General features: G+C 34.5%; 1 protein-coding gene across 2 annotated transcripts in view; it reads left to right on the forward strand.

Moving 5' to 3' along the window:
* SCEL (sciellin) overlaps window positions 1-26,440 on the forward strand; it is a 67,324-nt gene that overhangs the window by 30,516 nt on the left and 10,368 nt on the right. Inside the window, exons 4-13 of one of the 2 annotated variants that reach the window (XM_056488310.1) lie at window positions 744-861; window positions 1,482-1,544; window positions 1,854-1,925; window positions 6,084-6,152; window positions 7,832-7,897; window positions 9,092-9,157; window positions 11,189-11,221; window positions 12,623-12,694; window positions 23,784-23,843; window positions 25,456-25,512. In XM_056488310.1, coding sequence (XP_056344285.1) covers window positions 744-861; window positions 1,482-1,544; window positions 1,854-1,925; window positions 6,084-6,152; window positions 7,832-7,897; window positions 9,092-9,157; window positions 11,189-11,221; window positions 12,623-12,694; window positions 23,784-23,843; window positions 25,456-25,512 — 676 coding nt within the window. The remainder of the gene's footprint in view (window positions 1-743; window positions 862-1,481; window positions 1,545-1,853; window positions 1,926-6,083; window positions 6,153-7,831; window positions 7,898-9,091; window positions 9,158-11,188; window positions 11,222-12,622; window positions 12,695-23,783; window positions 23,844-25,455; window positions 25,513-26,440) is intronic. The other variant, XM_056488319.1, reaches the window with a different exon arrangement.

Here is a 26,440-nt window from a genome sequence, read left to right on the forward strand (position 1 = left end):
TATCATACTGTTACCTTCCCAATACACTAAATATCAGCCTTGTTGGACAAAGATATTTTAGATTGTTTTTGAAAGTAAGTAAGGCTCCCATGTTTGTTCAGCATGCCAATCTGTCTCTCCCAGTAACCTTTGAAACTACACCAATTTTACTTTAATTTATTGTAAAGGTATTGCTTTAATTCAAGTTCAGTAAAACTAAGAAACTGACCAGAAAAGAAACTCTGGTCATTCAGCCATTGAGGAAAAAGCTTCAGAAGGAGTTTGACTCTTTGAGAAACATGAAAATCCACATATTTTGAGCTGGGTGTAGTTGGAGGGCCACGTGGTCACCTCAGGATTAGCCTTCATTTAAAATTTGTATCCTGTCACACATCTGCAAGTACAAAACCCATAGACAACACCCCAGGAAAAAGGATACATTAGTTTGACTTTCCTGGGATTACTCTGGTATGCAGATTTCATAATTCCTTTATCAGATCTGTGAAATGTGTTTACATTAGAAACAGGCGAAGCAGTTTCATATTAGGGATGAAACTGAATTTAGTTTGCTAAACTGGGCTTCTGCAGGCCCTTCAAGGTGAAGCTACAAACTTTTCAAGGAGCAATCTGGATTAAGCAGGTGTGATAACTGCAAATTCAATCTGTATTAAACTTTTACCTATTTCAACCTATGTAATAGTACTTTAGGTTTCCAAAGTTCTTCCACATGTTCATTTTCAGGACGTGTTTTTCTGCATTTCCAGATAAGAAGAGCCCCTCTGTTGCAATCAAAAGCAGACAACAGGCTACTCATGATAATAATAAACGACGGACCCTTTTGCAAGACAACAGCTGGATAAAGAAGAGGCCTGAGGAGGAAAAGTAAGACAAATATGAAATACATTTCTTCCATATTTAGTTCAGTATGCCATGTACCTTTGCATGGAGTGTCTACTTTTGCATGGATGGTATCAACCAGAATTAGGGGAATTCAGTCAAATAACTCTTATTTATTTATCTTGATGAGGTATTGATCGCCCTTTGGAAGTATTAGTTTGCTGAATATTCACTGACTGTTTTTCATTGGGACTTTTGAATGCTGAGTATTTAATGAAGTTCTGTTCTACAAGTAAAATCCCACATTTCACATGTCTAGGTTGCAAGACTATGATCTTTTTATAAGCAAGAATATTATAAATCTTGGCAAGTTCTTTTAAGGAGCCTAAGTCAGAATCAGTTTTTATTTACTCTAATGTAAAGTAGGACTTAAATTACAGCAGAAACAATGCCTTGGGACCATGTTATCATTATCTGGCCCATGAAAAGCTTATCGGAAGAGATAATTCATACTACAAAATGTCTGGAGTTTTTGACTGCAGAGTTCTGCAGCTGGTGTAATTACTGTGATAGTGGACAGCTGTGAAATCTGATTGAAGACAGAAATCTTTTGCCAAGAAAAAGTTATCTATTTTAATTACTCATTGTTTTTCTTTTGCTTGAAGTGCTGATGAAAACTACGGAAGGGCTGTGCTTAACCAATACAAATCCCAAGACAGCCTACACAGGTATGGTAGAGTATCTGAAAAACTTTCTAATTATATTACCAAAGAAAACTGAGTATCCTTTTACTATATCCTGAGCAAAGCAAAGAACTTGCTTTGTTCAGTTTTAATCTATATATATTTTCGCTGTAAATGTGACTCCAGTGTCAATAATTGATCACTGTAGTGTATGCAGGGTTAGATCTGTTGACACTTGGAGAGTCTGAAATCCTGCATGATACCTTAATCTGAGACATAGATACTTTTTTATTAATGATGAGTTGTTTGATAAAATCAGTGACCAAAGTGACATTTCTAAATTTTTTATTATAGTGGTAGCACAAATGAAAAGGAAGATCAGAAAGCTGTACTTGGACGATACAGATCTGATACCACCTTGGACAGGTAGGGTTTTTTTTCTGGATGTATTGTATATTGTGATTGTCATAACTGTGAGAAATCTTAAAAATGAAAGCATGAATGAAGTCAGTGCTTTTTAAAAGTTTTCTTATTTATTAAGCATTTAAGTACAAGACTTTGAATTATTTTTGCACAAATTTTCAATGAGACAAATGCAAATGTGATTTGAGAAAAGGTTCTTTGGTATCTTGTCTTTATTTTGGTACCTGTTTCTGTGTATTCTTGTCCTCATAAATGTATCTTTCCACAGCTGATAATCACTCCTCCCCAGTTTCCTCCTTTTCAAACTCTCAACCAAAGTTGTATCTCCAATAGCTAAGCACAACATGACTAAACCCATAATTCTTTGCAAATACTAAGATCAGTATCTGTATCAGTCACGCTTGTCATACAGGTGCTTAATTTGAATGTTCTGTTCAGCCTTGACCTCTGCTGGGTTAAGACATGACCGTGCTCGTGTTTGCAGATTCTTTCCCTGTTGCCTCTTCAAAATCCAGCCACCATTAATACCTGGTATCCAGAACATGCTGAGGCTATGGAGAACCAGCACTTAAATGCACATTGTGGGAAAAGTGCACTTTATTTAATGGAGTTTTAGCCCTGTGTTATTTTATTTCATGATCCTTACTTCTTTTGTATGAAACAATGCAAAATAGTTACATAAAATTTACCTTCTTCACAGGAGTTTGAAAAAGAATAGGCTAGAGGCCTGTGTAGTATCATCACCCTGCCTATTCTTCTATAGCCCAGTGAATCCTGCTGTATTGGTTCGCTCATCATGGGGAAGCTATTCTATAACTTCAATTTACCTGTTGCTCTTTGTATATTTTCTATTTCAATATTAGTTTTTTTGATCTGAGAATCGAAGTCTCCATGTTAAGATGGGTGCACACCTTGTATATACACAAAGTAGTAATAACAATGATTTCTATTTCGTTGCAATTCCTCCCCTTGTACTTCATAACATTGAGTTTGCTCTTTTGAATGCTGCTAAGAACTGAGCTTTAATTTTCACAACATTATCTGTATAATTCCAAGATTTCTTTTTTGAGTGATAATTGCTGGTTCAGAGACCAATTGTTTCTCTTGGCAGGCATTACTTTGCATCCAAGAAAAGTGAATGTCATCTGCCATTTTAGAAACCTGACATGTTAGCAGATGACTTCTGAAAAGCTTTGCCAGTTGCCATTTGTTTTGACTACCATGAAGTAATGACATTGGCAAGCAAGAGCATCCCACTCCCCTTTTTTCCAGATAATTCATGAACGTATGGAAGAATACAGGTTTTGTACAGATCTCTCCTTCCCACTCTGGAAACTTGCCATTTATTTCAAACCTTTGTTTCTCACATTTTAAGCAGTTTTTTCTCTATTACCCATGGGAGATCAGTTTACTTGAGAACACTTAAAACAGACTTCTGTGAAACTTTTTTGGAAATTCAAGTAGCATATACCACCTATGTTGCATTTATCCAGATGGCCACTCACTTCAAAACAATTTTTAAAACTTGATTTTCATGTCTCAAACCCTGATTGCTAATTTAGAAGTCATAGGACAAATCCAGTTTCTACAGGGTCACTGAGGAGCGCTGTTCTTTTTTAATCTATATCTTTTTGGTTTGTGTTCAGATATTAAAGTATCGGAACTATTTCAGGTTGTAAGCTGACTGTCTTTTCATACACACAAATATCTAACATAAAGGGTTCTTAATATGCAACTGACGACAAACTGTACCAAAAAAGGATTTTAGGTGTAAATAAGAATTGTACCAAGTGGAGAAAATCCTTCCCAGAGAAAGCAGAAGTATTATTAGGAACTAATGAACTGTTTGACAAAAGATGGGAGCAACCTTAAAAAGGGACGAAAACAACGTTATTTTTCCATGTACTAAATGATCCTAAGTCCAGAATAGCTTCCAGAAACACTAAATCCTAACTGTAACTGGAGCAATTAGATCTGGATAGGTGAAATAGAAGCAAATTACATAATTTTATGTTTGCTTAATCTAATACATTTTAAGGAGAGAAATTACTAGGAAAGAATCAGAGAGCAAACCAGAAACCATTGCAGTGTGTGGTAGAAACTTGCTTTCTACATCTTGAACACTGCATGTGTCACTTAATTGATGTGAAGAAACTACAATAGAACCAGAAAAATTAAAGAGGAAGGTAAGAAAGGATGGAATAGCTCTCATATGAAAACTATTGAAAAAGACAAAAACTCCTGAGCTTGGAAAAGAATAATATAGGGAAACTGAGTAATGCAAGAATATTTTCTGTTTGTTTCACTGTAAGAATGAGGAGATACTCTATAAATGTTTGGGTAATGAAAAAATAAAATAAAATAAAATAAAATAAAATAAAATAAAATAAAATAAAATAAAATAAAATAAAATAAAATAAAATAAAATAGAAGAAAAGAGAAAGAAAAGAAAAGAAAAGAAAAGAAAAGAAAAGAAAAGAAAAGAAAAGAAAAGAAAAGAAAAGAAAAGAAAAGAAAAGAAAAGAAAAGAAAAGAAAAGAAAAGAAAAGAAAAGAAAAGAAAAGAAAAGAAAAGAAAAGAACATTTATTTTTCCTTTTATACATATGTTAATTGTAGGAGTCACCACCCCAGGATACTGTGGAGGCCAGAAATTTAACTTGGTTCAGATAAACATTACGTGTGTAAATAGACAATTGATCCAGAGGTGTCTATTGGAGACAGCGTTGTGGGTGTGAACAGAGGATATTCTTTGATTCCTTATCAGCAGCTTGAATGTTATACCAGGAGAAGTTAAAATGCTTACCTTTCTTTCACTTTTTTTTTTTTTTTTTTTTTTTTTTTGTAAAGCTTCTGCTATATTGAGCAGCAATGGAGTAGGATGCCAGATGGAACCTTTAAGGCTTTAAAATGAGAAAAAACAAAACTATGTAAAGCATTGTGCTGGAATTCTGAAAATACACGATGAAATGTGAAAGAAATGCTGGTTCACTGGCGAGTGGGGAATGAGAAGGAATGCTGGGGTTTGCATCCGCAGCACTGTCAGCAGGGTTGGTGAGACCTCTAGTGACCTTCCCAGCAACTGTAGCTGCTGTCCCAGTCTCAAGCTGCCCTGGCAGGAGATACTTCTATGCAAAATTGCATTTATGATTTGTGAAAGACACCGAGCACACATTGGTGCAGATTATGACCCAGAACTCCCTGGAAGACTTTTCATTAAATACAACAGTACTCTGTGCAGCTTGAAGGCAGGATACAAAATATTTTATATGTAACATCAGATTATACTTCTTAGATTAATTATTTTCCCTCTATAGCTTCAGTTTATTGATGAGAGTAAATAATTTAAAAAATTTATATATAAGTTGCAACTCAAGATGTGTTTCAGCTGATTTAATCAGATATTAAGATAACAATCTCAACTTAGTATTTGTCCTCAATTTCAATGTACATCACTTTATATTTAAGCTTTTCAGAGTCTCCAGGTTCTTACTAAAGAATATTCCATATATGGGAAGTAAACTGGAATAAAATAAGAACCTAATCTGCTTCAGCTATGATAGCTCCATGGTGTTTTCTGTGAAAATTTTTAAGGGTTTTAGGCAACAACTGTAGAATTCATACAGTGCTTAAAAACCATGTGTTTGTTTCTTCATGTAAATTTCATGGCTTAGTGAAATCAGTTCAAGCACAAAGAATCCAACTTCTTTAATAGAAGTTTCTCCTGTAGGTCAATACCAATTTTTGTCAGGGATTTTGCACTAGATTATTTTCACATCACATTGATCTATTAAATATGTAAATAAAAAAAGACTGTTGCATCTCTCAAGAAATGGTGAGGCAGAGAAAAATGCAATAGTTCTCTGTGTACTGCTTGACTGAACATTGCTTTCTTTCTGGTATTTTGGCCTAATTCAAAGGAGTTGTAATAAATTGTTAGCAACAGAGAGGTTTAATACAGCATTTATCTTTTTCAGTGAGATACTTAGAGCTTTCAGATAATAATGCACTAAATTTATATAATTTCAGCTTCTATTCTTTACCTTTTGTGATACTGGGATATCAGTACACAGGGCAAAATGATACTCCATCTTTTAATTTTATTGAAAATGGATTTTAAAAAATAGAGCATGTATTATAAATAATTCCTGTGTTTCTGACAGAATCCCAGCCGGAAGTGATACTGATAAAATAAATAAGTCTCCAGCTCTGAACCATAAGCAAAACAACAGGTATGAATTTCAGAAATGTTATCATCTAAGTATTATGTATTATAATTTATCATGTATCATTTATCATGCATATATAACTTTAGAATAAAGTTACTTTAGAATTCATTTACATACCAAGATTATGCAGAGAAATTATTTGTATGGCATATGGCCATACAAATTTGACCACCTGACCTCTGGAACATACACATCTATATCTAAATTATCATAGACTTATTTTATAGTTGGTGGGGAGAAAAAAAAAAATTCATTAAAATAAGAAAAATTTTCCTTAAAGAAGCCTGTTTTTCCACACAGTTTAAAAGGGAGACCAGCTCAGATTACACATTTACTCAGCATAATGATTATTTAATAATTACAGTATTTAAAATATAGAAAAAGAGAAAGAATAAGAGTATTTTGAAAAATTTGGTTATGTTCTAGAGCTCTAGATTTCTCTGCATAAAATCTACCAAATACAATACATAATTCTGAGGAATGATAATGAAAAAATTCTATTTAATGCTTTCAGTGTAAAATGTTGTTTTACGTTGCTAGTGGAAAACTTAAGTACCAAAACATAAAATGTAGTTTTTTTATAAACTAGCTGATTTTTCCAGTGGAAACCTTTCCTTTTGTTAGAAGGCCTGTCTTTTGATTAAAACTGTTTTAATTTAAAACAAGTTAACATTGTTGATTCATTATTTAAAAAGTGGCCACTGTATATATGTCATATAATTCCTCAACACTGAAAAAATATTTTCTAAAAAACTTACACCAATTTCCTGATTGCAATTTTCATTTAAGGAAGTCAGAAAAGCTCAGCCACCATACTTGTAAATGCGAAGGGACAAATGTCGCTTTGTGCCTTCATCAATGTCAATAGAATTCTGTCAGTAATAAATTACACAGAACATAGTTGCTAGAGTGCACAGCAATTAAAAGTCATCTTGTGAAGAGTTGAGATATTACTCTGAAGAGCAAATCAGTATCTGTGGCATTTCAAGTTCAACTGAGGTCACTCTTTCAAATTATAATTTTGCACCATTATGTCGTAAATCATGGTGATGATAATACATGAAGCATCATATAAATTGGATTTTATAGGGGTTTTTTGGTGAGGGGTTTTTAACAGACCAATAATTAATTCTGAAGTGGGACTTAAGAAAGACTTAAATTGCATATATTTTTTCCTGCCAGAGACCAAAATTTTTTGTAAAGTGCTATTTTTCAATTACTGTTATTATGAATTGCCAATTACTGTAATTAAGAATTGCAGAAGATAAGACAATAAATTTTTGATAAATTTTATGAGAAATCACTGGCTTGGATTTTATATATAGGTTAGTTTTACAAATATAACATAAAGCATTCTAATTGAACAAGAAACAAAATTTAAAGTAAAAAAATGAAAGATATTATTATAGTGTTTGGAAATTAAAGTGTAGGTAGAGAAGTCAAGATTTTACAAAGTCAGAAATTTCTTTGGATATCAAGTAAAAATGCAGCTGTCTAAACATCAGAACTCCTTAAGGTCTTCCATATCTTATGTTCTTTGAGATATATAAACATAGTTAAAGCATTTACCATACACATTTGAATCATTCTGATAGCAGAAGTAAGATTTCCTATATTTTTTCTTATAATTTAAAATTATACTTTTCCTGAAGATTAACTCAGTAAGTATATTTCCTTAACAGACAGTCTTGGACTCCTAATGCAGCATCCACAAACGCTCCAGTCACTTCTCCAATCAAGAAAAAGAGGTATTCATTGCCAACAAAACTTGGTTGCCAGAGGGTATATAGCACTGTGATAAGTCTCAGTAATGTATCACAATTACATTAAAAAATTACCAACTTCCTCCTCCAGCAAACTCAAACTCCTCAGCAAGCTTCAAGAATTAAACTTTTACACCCTCTGTGTTTTTTTCCTTGGGATTTATAAATTTAGTCTCTGTAGAGCCAGTTTTGTGAGCCTGGTGGACATGGCACTATGGGTGCTAACTCTTAGCTGCAGCCCCTAACTCAGGTGGTGTACTCATTTTCAGTGTCCAGTTTTAAAGCATTGTAGCACTACAAAGCAATGTGATTGTGAAATCTCTGATGCCAAACTTGACCCTGTGCTGTTGCAGTGCATATGAATCACACAGTTTTCTGAATCATACACAGCTACCTTTAAAAATCTCAATTTCATATAGCATTATTTAGACAAGAATAAAAACAGGGTGTAGAACTAAATACATTTTTAATTTAAAATGTTCTGCTGGTGATAGCCATAGTTTTCTACATCCTTTCCAGCAGCAAATTGTGTTCATTTGTGATTTTCTATTTCATATTTAATGCATAAAAATGTGATCAGTAGAATAATGATTTTAGAAATGAAAATGTCATCACATTTATATTAACAGACTGGTTTGGGGGAAGTTTATGTTGTTTTCAGTCCAGTAGTCCTCTTCAGGCTCTTGGAAGATAAGGAAGGCCATCAGTGAATTGTACTGCTTGTGGTGTAATTGTTTTTATCTCAGAAACAATTGCTGGATTGATAGTTTTGAGGGTAAAAACCAAACAAAAAAGGAACTGAAAGTTCCTTTCATAAGCTTGTGCTGCTTATGTGACCTCTAATAGCCTGATTGTGTTTCTTGTGTTGATATTTGACACTGTTTTGTGCATTTTATCTGGTTATCCTTTCCAGTTATTTGTACCACTCAGATTGCAGAAAAGACCAGCTAGAGTCACAAAATACATTTTTCACAATAGATAAAATTACTGTATTATTTCCTATTCCATTCAATTTTCTGTAAATATGGTCTAAAAAGTATCAACATGCAGTCTTTGAAAATACTGATAATTTAAGAAAAGTTCCAGATATTTTTACATAAATTCTAACATTCAGAGTGTGCTGTTCAGGCTCAGAGCATTAAACTAATACTGGAAAAATTTATTTATTAAAATTTACAGGCAATCTTGGATGCCCCCTCCAGTTTCGAGTAGTAAGACTCCAACAGAAACAGTGGAAAGCAAACGGTGCGTATCAATCATCTCTGGTTATTTCCTAACTCTTGGATACAGCTAATTTTGGGAGCAAGAGAGCAGGGCAGTTCTTTGATGGACTGAGTTTTATGCAGAAGCTGCCATGCAAAGAGAAAGCATCCCATGCCTAAGAACTTGTTTGGGCTCTTGGCAGCCTGATGCCCAGCATTGACCGGGTCCTGAGAATATTAAGTGCCAGCAACTTGAGGTTACGTGAGCGCTCCCAAAATTTTTCAATTATGCTTTCATTTCTTTCTTCACAGTTTCACTTTGGACTATTCCAATTATTTCTCCTCAAGACAAATGTACTGTAGAGAAACTGGCCATAAGGGCAGGGATCTGATAGTGCCATTTGGGTTTACAGTCAGGGGCTCACCCTTGGCCCTTTTGGGTATCAGTGTGATAAAACTTCAAAATCTACTAAGTTCCCTGTCAGCAAAATACCCAAGAAGAAAAAATCAGACTAAAGTTACTTGCAGATGAATGTTTGGTGTTTATTTCGGAAGTTGTGGTTGTTTTCTGGCAGAATAGAAAGAGAACAGAGAATGTTTCTTGTGCTTTTATCTAAAAGCAGAATATGGATGGTTTTAAAATATTAATAAATAAACCTTTGTGGTGTTCTTTGCTTATGTCTACTACTTTGCTGCAGCATGGCCTTCTGCTTCCCTAGTTCTAATCTGGGAAACTTCCAACAGGACTCTCATGTGAAGCAACGAGGAAAATTAAATGAAACAGAAATTAATGGATACTCCGTGATGTTAGATATAAGCCTTGGTAGACTATTGCCCAGGGAGTTTATGGAATGTCTGGCACTGGAAGATTTAAAACCAAGTTTAGCAATTATTTTAATCTTATTCTGTGTTTACTACCCTCTATCTGTTTGGCCAAGATTCAAAGACATTCTCCATCCAGCAGAAAGATGGCTCATAGATGTTGAAGTTCATTTTCTTTGAAGTCAATCCTTACTAGATGTCCTCAATGTGCCAACTGAGAAGAATGTCTCTGGCCTCATTTCAGTATCTTGCTAAGATCATGGTAATTTTGAAAGCATAGGATAATGCTCTATATGGAATCCATCCAGCTTCCAATAGCAAGCTGGAACTTCTGATTCTTCTCAACACTAATTATCCAGTTACTCCTCCAGTCTCGCAGTTCAGAGAAGACTGAAAACAGGCATATTCTTTCTGAAGCTTTCATGACCTTTCCTGGATCCTCTAACAATGTTGCCATCACAAACAGCTAAAAAAAAAGTGATGGGCATTTAATGATTACTTGGTTTAGCTTTTAAAAGTGCTTTGAAGATGTGAAAGCTATTTCAAATTGTGACTATTACAATAACTAAAAATAGTTATCAAAGGAAAACCTTTTACTTGCCTGTGAGATTCAGGAAATAAAGTGCCATGCATAGATGCTAATAAGCACAGTTTCTAAAGGTCACTATCAGTCTTAAAGACTGAGCAAAGAGCTATGTCAGCTATGTTTTTTCTTCACATTTGAGAATGGCTGCTCTGCCATCCTCAGGAAGGGAGTCCAGCAATCACAGATATGTTGGTTTTCTTGGTCAGGGTTATTTATATACTTTTGAAATTCTGACATCTAATTCTAGCCTTTTAAAGTTAAACCCTATATATAAACTTCCAGAGTTCTTTGCCTCAGTTCCAGCTGATTAAACACACTTTACAGAACACTTGAAAGAAATTGCAGTTAAAACTAAGACTATAAGCAGCTCACTGTATTTGAGTTTTACGGTTGTGGATTGTGTGCTGAAATCAAAACACTATTAATCCAAGTGATTAACTGGCAAATGTTAATTGAAGAATGATTGTCTTAGTGATGTAAAGATGATGGTTTGAATTTAGTATTATGCTACTTGAGTTAAACATATATTCTACGTTAAAAAAAATTATCTTGGAAGTAAGGGAAAGTAAAAGTAATAGCTGTGGATTGATCTAAATCTTGCAAAGTGCTTCCATACTAGCATGTTGCTACTTGGTTTCTGAAATGTTTACTCTTTTCTTTCTCTAGAACCACTTCAGAAAATTCAGAGGTTCCAACAACGTACGTCTTACTTTACTTCGTAGTAGATTTAGAAATGTAACACACTCTTTTGCCTAAACCTTGACTATTATTTTACATTTATTCATAATACAAACACTGTATAATTTACCTGGGAGGGTTCCTCTCTAGTTGATGTTGTGGAAGTGAATGAAGAAGATTTCCTTCCCTGAAGAAATGCAATTATTTGCATGTAGCTTAGAATATTTCATTGGATATTTACTCAAATTGAAAAATCATTAAACTGCATAAAACATTAAAACTGCTTTGCAGTTTTAGTTCCACAGTCATATATGTTGCCAGTGCAAATACTCTTATATGCAACTTCTGGTCTAAAGTCAGTGAAAGAGAGTGTGAGCTATGCGAAGAAAAAGAAAACTGCTAAAGAGCTTGTAAGCAATATGAAAAAAAAGAAAGTTAAATGAAGCAGCTCTGCACATGCAAAGGCTTATAATAGAAGGCTGTCCTGGGATGACTTTATGATGCTTGTATCCCCAGTTCTCTGTTCTGTTTATGCTGGATATTAAGTTCTGCAACTTTAAGACTGGTTTCAAGAGCGAAGGGGGAGAGAAGAGGCACAGAGTGTGTTATCAGAGACCCCAAACCAGGACAAAGGCATTAAGATGAATTGATGCAAACTATACTTGAGTGTCTGCAAAGGTTGCTCTAGTTTTAGAAAATAAATGAACATCATTAATTAAATGTACATTTCACATGTTATAAATTAAGAAAAGATTACTTAACCAGCTTGCAATTTCCATAAAATATAATTAAGACAGCTATGCAACTTGTTATGCTTTAGTTACCATATTAATAGAAGAATTCTCTAAAGAAGCAGGCAACCCTCATTAACTCTGCCACCTTCTCCTTTTATTATAATTTCACATAATTTTAGTATCCCTGTAGTGACCAATTTGATTGGTCGCATAAATAAAGAAAAATAGGAAAGTGTAAATGTTTATTTAGCTTTTAAAAAATCAAAACTCTGCTAGTTAAATAAAAGTTTTGTTTTTACTAAAAAAGATATATTAGGTAGGAGAAAAGGATATCAAGTTTTTTTTACTACTAAAATAATTTTTGAACAGTAAAGAAATTCCACTTTAATCCTATATCCATACTAGCAAAATAACTAGTCTAGGGATATTAGTTTTTCAAAAGGTTTAATGGATGTAATAACCTAGTGAACTAAAGTATTACATTTCTTTTTTTATATCAGCATAATTCTTTATACACATATTATATTTTTTAAAAGAAAAAACAGAAAAAGAAATTCAAAGCCAATGCAAACTCATTGTAGTTACACCTGAAAGAAATATATTTACAATGATAAACCATTGAAATTATACAATATGTTTTCAAATATCTTCTTGTGCCTTAACTATGTTTTCACCACTCCTCTTGCAGGGCTGCCCTTTCATCAGAACATGTGATTCCTCAAAAATCAAAGACTAATGTGGACAATCAAGCTACAGCAAGGTAACATAAACAGTATAATCAAAACAATGTTTTCACAAGCATTGATTATGGGGATATTAAGTGCTCAATTTTCTTTATTTCTACATTTGATAGCTCTTTTGGACATGGTGTGTGATTAATGCAGCATTTAACCAGTCCTAACGATTGGCCTAGAAGTCCAAACTGTTGAATTCCTTCTCATTAACTTGCTAGGTTATTTCAGTGGTTTCATTTTTTAATCTTTTTAATTTTTTTAATCTTTAATCTTTTTAATCAGTCTGTCCATCCTGCATCCTAAAAAGCAGCATATGCTTTTCAATTTGCTGCAAATGTTTGGAAACAGCATAATCGGGGTAGTATGGATTATACAGTGTATTTTCTTTGCTTTTCAGACATTATGGGAGAGGTAGTAACTACACTTTACTATGCATATAAAACACCCCAACTTGTGCATAGTGATGATAGCATTTTGAATAGCGAAAACCCAACATAAACCCTTTAGGGTGACAAAATTAGCATGTTTCAACAGATGGACTTGTTTTTGAGGGATGAGTTAGATGGCATATCAACTAATCTTTGAGTCTGCAGAATACTATAAAAAATGTTGGTGGAAAAGACACAGACTTTTTTTTTTACCAAAAGTTCAGCAAATTTTAATGACAGAGATGTTTCATTTTTCAAAGCAATCAGCAATAACTTCCCCATCGCTGGAAGGCCACGTTGGATGGTGCCCTAAAAAACCTTTTCTGGTGGAAGATGCCCCTGCCCAAGGGAAAGGGATAGGAACTGGATGATTTTTAAGGTCCCTTCCAACCTAAGGACATTCTGTGATTCTATAAACATTCTACAAAATTTTACTCTGTGACCTCGAACAGAGTAAAACGCCTGAATAGGCAATTATAAAATGAATTAAATTAGAGATTCCTAGATACGCACTGAGAATTACAATAGCTCATTTGCAGTTTTTATGAGGAAATATTAAATGGTGCAGACATTAAAATTAATTTTAATTAGCTAATTTTACTTAATTTGATTAATAAAATTCAGTTTTGTGAGATCTGAAGCTACAGTCTATAGTATTTTGAATCCTGCTTCCCTCCCCCAAAGTCCTAAAAATGTAAAACCAGTACAAAATGACTAAGAAAGCATCCAAAAGATGTCTGACAGTGTAATCCCTAGGAAAAGGAAAAAAACCCAATGTTTCAGTGAAACATTTTCCTGTCAACAAATGTGGGAGATCTTAGAGAATTAAATGCGCCTAGAATTAACCAGAGAAGTCACAGCCATTCTTCACTGCTAAGGGCTTGTTAAGGTCTGACTTAATCCTCACCCTCAATCAGTTCACATTCATCATCCCCTGGTTGCTCTCATTACCATACCAAGCTCTGTATTCCTGTCCCTTCATTGGTGAAGAGCTGGAGGAATATTTTACTGGTCTACAAGTTTCTATGGCAACACTGCACTGCTATTTGTGTCAGTATATAAACTGCAAGTAGTCTGTAATCTTAGTGGGCAAAATCCAGCCCTCTCTACTGCTGCTATAATTCCTTTACATTTGGCTGGTGCTTCAGATGTCATCCATCTGCTGCTGATGAGCTAGCTTCACAAAACTACAGATTTTTCTTGCATTTTTGCTAGCTAAAAATGCATTAATGGGCTGCCAGCAAAAGTTTCTTTTTTTAAAATATGTCACATAAATACTACATTTTTGGCAGAAATGGTTGTGTCACACAGGGTAAGTAAACAGTTACATGAATAGTATATACAGTAATACCAATTTTTATTAAGTACTGATTTAATTTGCATCCTTTAGTTACCTGTATTTTGACTTGGAATAGAAAGATTTTCAAGTCATGCTTTTAAAGTCAGACTTGATTAATTGTCTGTAATTCAGGATTCTGATAGGGATGTTAAAGGCATAAGCAATTAATTTCAGTATAAAATAAGTGGAAAATGGCAACTGGCTTTCTAACAAACTGTTCAGTGATACAAGGAAAATCTTTCAGAAGGGATTTACCTGAAAAGGATGTCAGATGCTCTCTTCTGGCTAAAATTGTAAAAAAACCCAACCAAACCAAATAAAACAAACAAACAAACACAAACTCAAAAAGCAATTACTGCATTGTTTTTAAGGGCAACAGTTAGACCTGGCATCCATCTTAAAACACAGAGTGTATGTTTGTGTGTATATATATATATATATATATATATACACACACATCTGACATCTGAAGGCATGGACATATGGACCTTTACCTGTTGGATATGATTACGATAATGGAGTAGGCATCTCATGATTAGCTAGAGCATCTATAGATACTCTAGGCAGCATAAGTAGGCTAGGATTAGAAGAAGTGAAGATTACTTCTAAAAATTGTGCCTTTTTCAGAGCAGGTCAAATCAGGCTGCTTGGTATCTCACAAATGCAGCAGGAGATGAGCACTACACTGGATATGTACAGAGACACTTCTGATTTCCTCAATAGGCCTTTTATTTGTGGCTTATCAAGTCCTTTTTGTGCTTTTTTCCACATCAGTGAGGATGCAAGAGTCTCTCTCTCTGTCTTTTTCCCTTCTGTAATTGTAGTAACCATTAAATGCAGACGTTTAAAAACTGGCATTTTTAAAAGAACAGTGTTTTGTAGAAAATCACATTAAGCCACTTCAAACATTCTGTGGGTGTTTAACACAGTTTTAGTCAGTCTTTCATTAATGATTACAGTTTGGATACAAAAAAATCCGTGTTTCTATAAAAAGGCTTTTATAATGGGGTTCACATGTATTGAACCCCACATCGCTACAGAAAGTTATGGTATTTGGCATAGCGAGCCACATTTACCAGGGCATTTAGAAAGTTATTACCTCCAAAGAATGCAGAATAATCAAAAAGCTATATTTCCATAAGTTCATAAACTGTAGAACTAATGAATTGATCTTTTATTTTTCATGGATATATCAGAGTTAATTCACGTTGGACATACCTGAGGAAAAGCTTTGAGGTGATAGTATCAGGGCTATACAAGAGATGAGAGAGAGATCTAACTCAGCTCTTAAAACATCTGTAGTGAGATTGCTTCCAGGGAAAGACTGTTAGTCTGTAGGGGCAAAGGGCTTTTGCAGAAACCCTTACATAAAGATGTCTTTTTGGTATGCCAGCTACCAGTTGTCTTGAAGGAAATATTTCAGCTGTACATTTGTAAGTATATGGGTAAGAGAGGCAATTTCTAGGAACAGGAACTAGGGACTAGAATATTTTTTTCTGGCATGATTAAGAGAATCCTGTATTATTGCTCCTGTGCAAGCTTTTCCCCTAGTGTATAGGATAACTCACTATTATTACTCCTCTCAGATAGTAGAAAATTCAGGCAATGCTGTAAATCTGTGTGTACTATGCTCCTTTTTAATGATATTCCTATTTGACCCAAGATGTGTACCTAGCTCTCATTGCAATAGGTTGTGAAAGATCAACATATTAATTACCTGTGCTTAAACTAACTGTTATAATAAGGACTCACATTGCTGTGTCTATCAACACCTTTAGAAGTGGAAAAAAATACAAGATAGGGGAGTTCTATTTAAAAAAAAAAAAAAAAATTAGTGAATTGTTATTGACTTAGGATTTTCCAAACCAATGGAATTAAAACCATGATGTCAGGTCTCCTAAACAAACATTAATTGACAAAACCTTTCTTATTCTAGAGCTGTGTAAAGCCCAAAATTGAAAGAACACGTGGATGCATTTTGGGACATTGGCTAATTATGTGTTCTCATTAGATTGCCATCCCTGGAAGCATTCAAGGCCAGATTGGATAGAGCTCTGAGCAACCTGGTTTAGTGAAAGGTGTCCCTGCCCACAGCTTGGGAGTTGGAACTGGATGGTCTTTCAGGTCCAACCCAAACCATTCTACGAGTCTGTAAGATATGCAAACAAAGAGCCATAAGAAATACTCAAAAGAATTATCTTATTAGATGGCCAGAATTTAAAGGCATGGCTCCTACACGAGTAATTCCTGTATGACTTTTCCTTTGCAATGTCCTTTATTTGCTTTGATTTTTAGCTAGACCATCTAGAGACCTCTAACATGTTCTGGAGGACAACTGTGTTCCTCAAAAGTTCTTGGAAGCAAGGATTCTGAAACAGAACTCACATAAATTCAACCATAATCCACTAGCTTGCTTTTGCTACGATGACAATTGTTTATTTATGCTAAAGTGAAGTTGCTTTACACCTTCTAAATTGTTTTTGATAGCACAAACCAATACAGTAACGTTCAATATTTTTTTTTTTGCATTTCAGCAGAAGGCGCTTCCAAGTGACAGGCTCCTTTTCTCTCTTAATTCTGATAGATTTGGCATTCACTGTAATGCTGGTTTCCAGCTTTTCTGCATGTTGATACATTCAATTAAATGATTCACTGTTGCACAGCTTCTGTAAAGAGATCCAAGCCCCTTATTCCTAACTGAAATTTTAATACAGTGTTTACAGGTCATACATATCTTTCCAGAAAAACTGAATAAGTTGTCTTTTTCCAGTGATCTTTCCCAGTCTATGTCCTATAAAACATTCTGATCAACAGCTTCTTCTTCTTCTGTATTTAACTCCAAAATCCTCTGGGCTAAGCATTGCACTTGTTTTGGCACACTGTAATTGGTTTTCACAGTTGACTGCAGTCCTTTTCTGTCCCCTGACTCTCAGCTGTTATTGATGAAAGGTCTGAGCAAGCGCTCCTGGCACTGATTAGTGAGCATAGCAATGTGGAAGGAAATGCACCCTGATCCAGGATAAATGCCCATATCCTCTCAAAAAGTTCCTTTATTCATCCTCAGTTATACTTGACAAAAGCTGATACAGTGACAGTAAAATAGCTATTACAGCAGATCAAAATTCAGCTGGGCCCATGATGCTAAACTTAACCCAGTAAGATGGCTGACTTCTTTAATATTCTCTACACCAACTCTTTTTTTCCAGAGTTGCAAGGCCCACTTGGCAATTGGTTGTTTTTGTCTTCTCCTGTGCTGACATGACTAATTCAAAAATGTCCTTATGGTTCTAGCCAGACTTTCTTAGTGTAGTCTTTTCATATTCCATCATTTTTATCAGAATGCTTTGTAGGTCAGCAGGGAGAGATCACTGAAGAAGGGACATCAGATGCAATTTTTTGGTATCACATTTTAAAATATTATATATATCTTATTATATCATATATTAGAAATAGGGAATCATGATAATTTTTATAATTCTGCTCAGGGCTTTTAATCAGAAAACAGATGTACATCAGATACAGATGTATTAAAAATACTGTGCATGATTCCTTTAATAAAGCTGCCTCTGTATTGCTCATGATTATGTTGATGATGACAGAGTGACTAAATTCAAAACCTCACTGATTATCCCTAGATTTGACATCAAGTCATTCAAGGCATTCCAACAAATTTGAAATATGCATGGTCCTTCAGTTTTCTAACATAATATTGGTGCTTGAGTATTGTGTCAACTGTTGGTGCATCAGCAAGGATGGATGATAAAATTCTAGGCAACAAGGCACAAGGCAAGAATGCCTTCATGAATTAGGGAAAATTTGGAACTAGATAGAGGTTCAGGACTTTTACAGGTTAGGTAAGTATTCACTGAATAGTGAGAGAGCTGTGGGCCCATACTCTGCTTCCTGATGCTTGAGGTTCAAGAGCTTAGCTGGGGTCTGTTCAAAATTTCATTTTTTACTCCCACATGTTTAGGATCAACTTCACCACATGTCTAGGATCAACTTCACCTCAGCATTTAGGATAGTCTATTTGCATTGATGCTTTCTTCATTGCCTTCAGAATTTTCAAGTACAAATATTAGAAAGATTTCATTGCTTTCGCTAAAGAATAATATCACTAGAGCTTTTTTGTAGGTGTGATTTCAGGATTAAAAAAACCCAAAAAATCAGAAAGAACTATGAGATGTGCTTGAATGTGTGGATTGGATTAATTTGTGTTTTCCTTTTTGATGGTGATCTGATTTGTAACCAGTTACACCAGAATTTCGGAACTACTATCTGAAATAAGTGAGATTCACAAGCAAAGATCACAGAGCAGGACTGAAAAGCAGTAGATCTCCATCTCAAGCGAACTGAGGTAGAAATCAAAAGAAGACTGAAAAGCAAAGAAAAATGTAGACAATTCAATTTCTCTAACTTTTTGATACAGAGCATAAAAGGAAAAAAAATCACACTTTGTGATTACTTATTACATGTATATGTATACTCTTATACTTTTAAAGATTGCTTACTGAAAATGTCCATAGATCTTTCGTACATTAAATGAAGGATAATTTCCCTTTCTGTTTGTGTCTGAGAGGCATAGGAATTCAAGAGATGGCAGAAGAGCAGTCCCTGCTTAAACTGAGCTATACAATTTGCACACAGCCTGCCTTGACAGCTTTTTTTAAATCCACTTTACTTATGTTCCTTGCTAGTCTTTTATTCTGCTGGACTGTCTTCATTAGTTGACAGATTTCTAATCCTATTTTACACAAGCAGCTAGAGGCAAAATAGCAGACAGCAGCAGCAAATTTCATAGCTAACAAGTCTGTAGCATGAGGCCCAGAGCAGCCCAGATGCACATGAGTTTTTCTGTCCTTCAGGGTGGGGCTATCTTTGGATTCACTGTGCTATTTTTGTGCATTTTGTGCAAAGATGTTAAAGGCAGAAGAGGCTTTTTTTTTTTTTTTTTAGTTTTGAATTCAGGAGGTGGTCACTTACCAACAGAAAAATAAATGAATCAAAAGAATTGTCTTCCATACTTTAACAATAATAACAAGCACACCTAGGTCTTAATCCAAATCCTAATGTTCCTATTTTATAATAAATTAATTTGGTTTTTTCAGTACTTGAGATCCTTTTGTACACTATACAATGCAAAATCTTCTGTACTGCCATTCCAAATATCTTTATGTAGATTACAAAAATGCATATTAGTTACCTTGGGTTAGCTGCCCCTAAAAACTTCCAGCCATGTCCTGAGTCTTTATTAAAATATTTCATCCTATTGAATTTGTGAGCAAACTATATTCTCCTCCTGGCAGGCTGTCTGACCTATCTCATTCTCATCCATTTCAAAAATATTTACCCTAGGCAGAATGTTCAGAGGGATTTAATAACTGTCTCAGAAAATACTGTAGTTGAAGGTGGCATCCTTTGCAATGACCTATGAAAAATGCCAGTGTCTATTACAGGCCACCTACTGTATTTGAAAGATCTTTCCCCTAGTTTGTCTAAACTGCTTTGTATAGAAGTTTCATGCTGCTGTTTTCCATCACCATCATGTATGTTGACAAATGTAAGAAGCATGAATTCAATTCAGCCAGCCTTGGACACCAAAATAGTTTATTTTTCCAAGTGAAAATTATGCTTGCAACTGGAAATCCTTTCCACAGGAGCTTTTCACTGCATCTGATACTCTGATATTCAAGGAGTTTTTTTTAATGTATGAATATAGGTTAGTCTTTTTTTACTTTAATACTTGTCATCTCTTTTCAAAGTATTAAAAAATATGTAAGTTATATTGCTGATTTTTAACACAGTAGCAACTCTCTAATGAAATCTAACCTGAAATTCTGTTTAGGTTCTGTAATGGAGATCTACTCTAATTTTTAATGTGAGTCTGGATTCTGTTCTTATATCAACACTGGTTGATAGCACTGTGTGCTAATGCTAAAGTAAATGCAGCTTTACTAACAAAGAGAGATTTAAAAAGTCAGCAAAAGCATGCCCTGAACACAATCAGATAAATTCTGAGTTATGCCCCATGTCCTACAGTTTGTCCTACCTTACATTTTGTCCTTTTATAAATAGCAGCTCTTTAACTTTAGCTGGTAATAACCAGAACTATGCTTGAACCAGTAGCTTGCAGTTGTGTATCCAATGACCTCTGCTTTGCCACTTCAAGGCAGAGAACTTGCAGTGCTTAAGTCCTGGTTACTTGCAGTCATGTCAAGATGTTTCATGGGGCTGAAAGTCTGAGAAGTGTATAATAAATTAATATCTTCCAAGGTTCTGTTTTACAGAACTTCTCTTTCATGGGAACCATAATGTGTAGCTGAACAGGTCAGTCTGCTTGTATTTTTGCGCTGCAATCTGCAGCAGAAACTGTTTCTGTTCACTTAATAGGACTCTTCAGGGTTGGTATTCTGTGAATCAGGCTGTAGATGACAAGGAGTGCACAAGTAGCCTCGCCTAGATAGCAACTAAAATCTTCCTTGCAAGTCAGTCAGTGCACTGGGATACCCAAAGCATTGACAAGAATAAAATAATGTGAGGAAGTAACAAAATGCTGTTGGCTGCAAAGTCATGATGATTTAAAGATTACAGAAGGGAACTAACTCATCTATCCTTCCAGTTGCACCAAGGATTAATGTAGGCCAGTACATGTATTTCTGAAGGAGTAAGTCTTAAATTATTGGAATTTTATTTCCCCCATTATTTCTAAACAGGCAGTAGGCCAAGTTTGAACTATTTTAGATAACTCCTCATTCTTTTTTGAAAACTCTGTGCAAAGTGAACAGAGAAATTTAAGGTAAAGAAATCTGCAGTTATGTGGGAAGAGTGTTAAAATACATGTGAAAACTTAAAAACTACATGTCGTAGAGCCAGAATCTTTCCTGCTCATCTCAAAGGAGTTTCTTCCTCTCCTTTTGACAGAATGCTACTACCTACAAGAACAAATATTTAGGTGATACAACTTCCCAGTGTTCTGGAATACATTCCTATAGAATTATTCATTCAATTATGTAGTATTTAATACAATAATACTGAGATATTTTAACATTTCTTACAGAGATTAACACAGAAAGTTCTAGTATTTGGGCCTTGTTCTAGAAGTATATTTTATATGCACTGTATTGGAATATTTTTATAAGAAGGTTTCTTCAATAAGCTGTCTAATTCTGAAAGAAGAACCCACAGGAATTATTAAAACATTAAATTGAAAATCACAAAAAAGTGAACAGAATATTTTATATTATACTATATATATATTATCTACACGAGTAAAAACTTCAAACATCCATATTACTGAGCTAAATCTCATTAGAAGCACATTGAGATTTGGTTCTGCCAATGCTTACATGCCTTTGACAATCAGACACAGGAGGGTATAGACACAGTGGCCTGCAGGGCACAGCTTTGCTACTGTCACAGCTTTTCCATTGCTCCATGCTGGGAAAGGCAGCAGAAGTCAGCAGAAAGTCTACTGATAACTATGCTGAGTAAACTGCAGATAATCCTGTGATTGTAGACAGAACAGGAGCCCCAAATCTGCTTCCTGTGTGCTGGGTGAATATACAACGAGGCTGACATATATGTGCAGGTTGCACAGCTGATAAAGATCATAATTGAGATTGCTGCAATTTCAAACCTTCCGTAGGCTTCAGAGTAGACTTGAAATTAGTATTTTAAATACCTCTAAGAACAGAAAGAAATGGAGGATGCAAGACACAAGAATAATAATACATATTTACTCAGGCCAGACATATGGCCAGCTAGGTTTGGTTGTTTTTGGTTTTTTTTTTTAATAAAAGTTACAAAAATGTAAGTTAAATAACTACCTGAGCTCTTATTTACATTTACTATAATTTTAATATTGCTACCTTCACATAGTGAGGAAGCAGTTTGCCTTTTCACCAAGGAAAGGATATTTTAGGGTAACTGCAAGGCTTCAGTTTCTGAAGGAATACTCTGAAAAGTGTTAAGTCTGTGATAATATAAAGAGAATTCCCACAAGTATATAATTTACTAATGACTGGTGTGGAATTCTAAATAAATGGCAGTTGACTGACTCTCCTTGCACTGAACCCTTTAATTCCTAAACAAATGGAGATCTTGATAATCTTATCAAAGGGAGCCCCAAATCTGACAAATATGACCAAGAAGAAACCTTTGTCTTCCATGGAGATGTTGTTTCATGACAGAACAGGTCAGAATGAAAAGTCAGTAAAGGAACATATGGAACATTGTTGACTGCCAGGTTATATAACAGGTCCTATAGGAGGTCGTATCATCAAAGGCATCATTCTTTCCCCATTGCTTTCTTTTGAGAAGTAAAATTGCAATTTTTTTAGTGAGCTAATGTCACTAGATGGTAGCTTTTTAGGTAAATCTGCTGGAAAATTTTCAAGTAGAGGAGTTTGCATTTTGAAAATGCATTTTCACAGAAACAAAGTATTTTATAGAAATGTTAAAACTGGTGCAATACTTGGAAGGGAAAAAAGGTACTCAAAGCAATACTCCATGTTTTGCTATGATACTACTAAAAGTTTCATTCAAAAAGTATAAAATACCTTAATTCACACTTCTCTTTTTAGTAGTTATGTTACATTAATATATGTTTAATTGATATGATAATATTAGTCTATTAAAAAAGAAATTAATTAATCAACAAGATGCAATTCGAGGAAGATTTTTTTTTCCTTATATGAGATAGTAATGATAAATTACATTCTATCCCTGTGTGGAAGTGCAAGAATCAGTGGATGTAACCAGATCTCAGCACCCTTCAGTTTAAATATGACATTTTGAGAAGTGAGCATCTACTTGGGAAGAAGCTGATCTAGATAGCCTACCAAATAGACAAAAGGACTTTTTTTAAAATTTAGACAGAAGGACTTAGTCCATAACAACTTTTTAAGTAAGATATAATTCACACATCTGTCAGGAGTACTTGGTTGATTGTACTACTTGGTAAAGACTTTTTATTGTATCATAGCATGTTAGGGATCAGACACTCTTTGAAGCTGTGCACAATGCATGTTCAGCAGGAATTATCCTTTTTGACAAAAGTACTAGGTATAACTTTTTGTTTCCAAAACATAATTTGGTCTTTTTATTCCAGGAAGAGTATGGGCTTAATGTGCATATGGTGGGCATATTGCTGTTTCTATGAATACCTTTCAATACTAAGATGATGTTCATCAGTTAAAGTTTTTCCTTCTTAAGGAATGTGCCAATTATAACATTTTTAAAAATGAGTATTCAGTTGTAACATTTTTTTAGAATGAGTATTTTAATTTGATAATTGACAGCTGGCTATACTAATTGTGCTTCGATCTGGGTTTTGTTCTGTCTCTAAAGGAACCAAGACCTCGATAACCTCAGCAAAGTGAATCCAAGCTCTTTCACAAGTGACAAGGAGTAAGTATTCAAAGTTCCTCAAGCCCTACTTTTCTAAGGCAGTGAGTAGTTTGCAACTATGTCAGGAAAGGTAAGGTTCTTAATCTGTCAAATGTTTATAGATTAATAAGTAGCATTCCTTATACAGAAAGATGAATATAAAAATACAGATTAATTCACTGGCATGTGCACTGTCAGTTGAACAAGTACTACTTATGGCAAGCTTTCATACATGCCTTATATGCTTCCACAGTTAAACTGTCACTGAAATATTTTTATATGGTTAGAGAAAGGGCAATAAACAAAATATTGTAGAACTCATGGATGGTAAGTGTTGCCTAGCAAGGTGTAACAAAGCATTTTATTCAGCAAGGGAAGTGATGCACAGAGAACAGATTAAACTTTCCTTTTTGAACAGTGTGTCAGTTCAATGAGTTTCAAGCCAAGTTTCTGGAGGTCTGCAAGCAGCCCTTCAGCTGCCTTCAGCATAGAAAAAGGGAGGAACTGGTGCGGTATGGTGCTAGCGAGAGCTGTGTATTATTTGTCACACTGAGCACTGATACTCTATAGATAAATTTCAAGAACCATGCTGTAAACAGTAACAGCAGATAAATGTTGCCAACATGTGATCATCTATTTTACAGTAGACAATCTTACATATACACATACACATACTTACAGATATATATTTAGCACTAAACTCTAAGTTTGGTATCTTTTTTTTTAATGGTAATTCACAGAGAATTTATTAGGATGGAATCCAAGGCTTTGAGACATTACTGAATTTTAGGAGTCTCCAAAGTTTTAAGCCTATCGTGGATTGAAGAGACCAAATCAGGAGTTTCACAGAGCTAATCTGGCCTTTTGTTTTGCTTGCTACTTCTGCCCAAAGAGAACCATGGGGTTTTTCTTACAGTACTTCTCATAAGTCATTCCATTCCGTAATTCATTGAACCATTTTAAAGTAGTAAAGAAAATAGAAGAAAACCTAGCCTTTAGTTTAACTATATTTATAAAGTTTCCTATATGTGTAAAATATGTATGTGTTCAGATAGTAACGTTTTCAATATAAATACAGACATGATCAGTGCTTTAATTGTTAACCATGGTGAAACACAGAGGTAATTTCCTGTCATTCCAGAAGCAAAATTTTGGACATTTGGCCATATATTTAGCTGTTGTCTTCAGAAGCTGAAGTTTCTTAGTTTAAATTAAAATTCATTTTTGCAAATAGATTATGCAAACATGGATTAAGCTGCTTGGAATCTGTAAATTAATTCTAAATTCTTTGAAAGATCATGTTTCTTCTTCACTGTCTTCACTGGCAAAGAACAATCAAATGAAGGCATTAATACAATTTTAAAAAGCATTTTTATTTCCTTATATGTACTAGATAATAATTTTTATAAATAAATAAATAAATAAATAATGCAGAACTTTACCTTGCTAGGGGAAAATTACAAGCATATTTTCTTCAAGAACACAATTTTTTACATATTTTGAACATAAAATTATCTAAAAATTTACTTTTTTCTTTTAAATGCGTGCATAAATATATTTCGTTCTTTTATGACACTTTAGCCCTTCCTAGACAGTGGGAATATCTTAACAGTGCTATTTGGTTTTTTTGCAGAGGAAAAGATCTTTCGGATTTGACTGAAAAATATACTGCTGATCAGAAAAATAAAAGGCAAGCCTGTCATAATCTGCCCCTTATTTACTTATAAAATATTTATGGTTGATTGGATATTGGTATTAATAGATTCTGTTCAGTAAAAATAATTGGACTTTTTATTTGACCTTTTTTCAAACTTAAACAATTTGTCAGTGAGTAATATTTTTATTATAGAGCATTTAATATGCAGTATTAATGTACAGTTATATTTTATATACTTGACATACATTAATACATGAAATTTACTATATTAAATTAGCTTTTTCCCAACCAGTGATTGATGAGGCATAAATGTGAACACATAGACCTAAAGATTGTGCACAACCCTAGATAACAGCAGTTGGAAGAGAGATTTGGGCTGGATATGATGACAAAGCACGGGACACACTTTGGCAGCCATTTCCATAGCTCACAGTACTGATGCCTGAACTGAATGAAAGTCTGTTATCCATGTAAAACGACAGAGCTACAGTCAGTTTGGAAGATATAGGCAGGACCTTCACCTGTAGCATGGCACCATGATGTGACATATAAGATGGAACATGAGACATTCCGACTGGCTGTATGGATGTTGTCCAGCAGTGGAGCAGCTTGCTTGGAGAGGTTGTGCTATCTCTCTCCTTGAACATTTTCAAGACCAACTACACAAGTACTTGAGCAGCCTGGTCTGGCCTCAGTGCTGCCCCTGCTTTGAGCAGAAGTTTGGATGAGAGAGGTCCTAAACTCCCTGAATTCCAGCCTGAATTATCCTACAATAATACTATAATGGACTTGATATTTTTGAGTAATTTTTAATTATTTTGCAGTGTCACATTGGAAAGAAACTGAAAAATATCGAAGCCTGAACAGATAACTTACTCGTTGTAGTCAGAAATCTTACCTGGGAAATGCATAGAGTTTTTTTTCTTCTTCAACATAATTTAGTCCGTTTAAAATGTTTTAA

Source organism: Oenanthe melanoleuca, chromosome 1, assembly GCF_029582105.1.
Source record: "Oenanthe melanoleuca isolate GR-GAL-2019-014 chromosome 1, OMel1.0, whole genome shotgun sequence".
NCBI classification, from domain to species: domain Eukaryota; kingdom Metazoa; phylum Chordata; class Aves; order Passeriformes; family Muscicapidae; genus Oenanthe; species Oenanthe melanoleuca.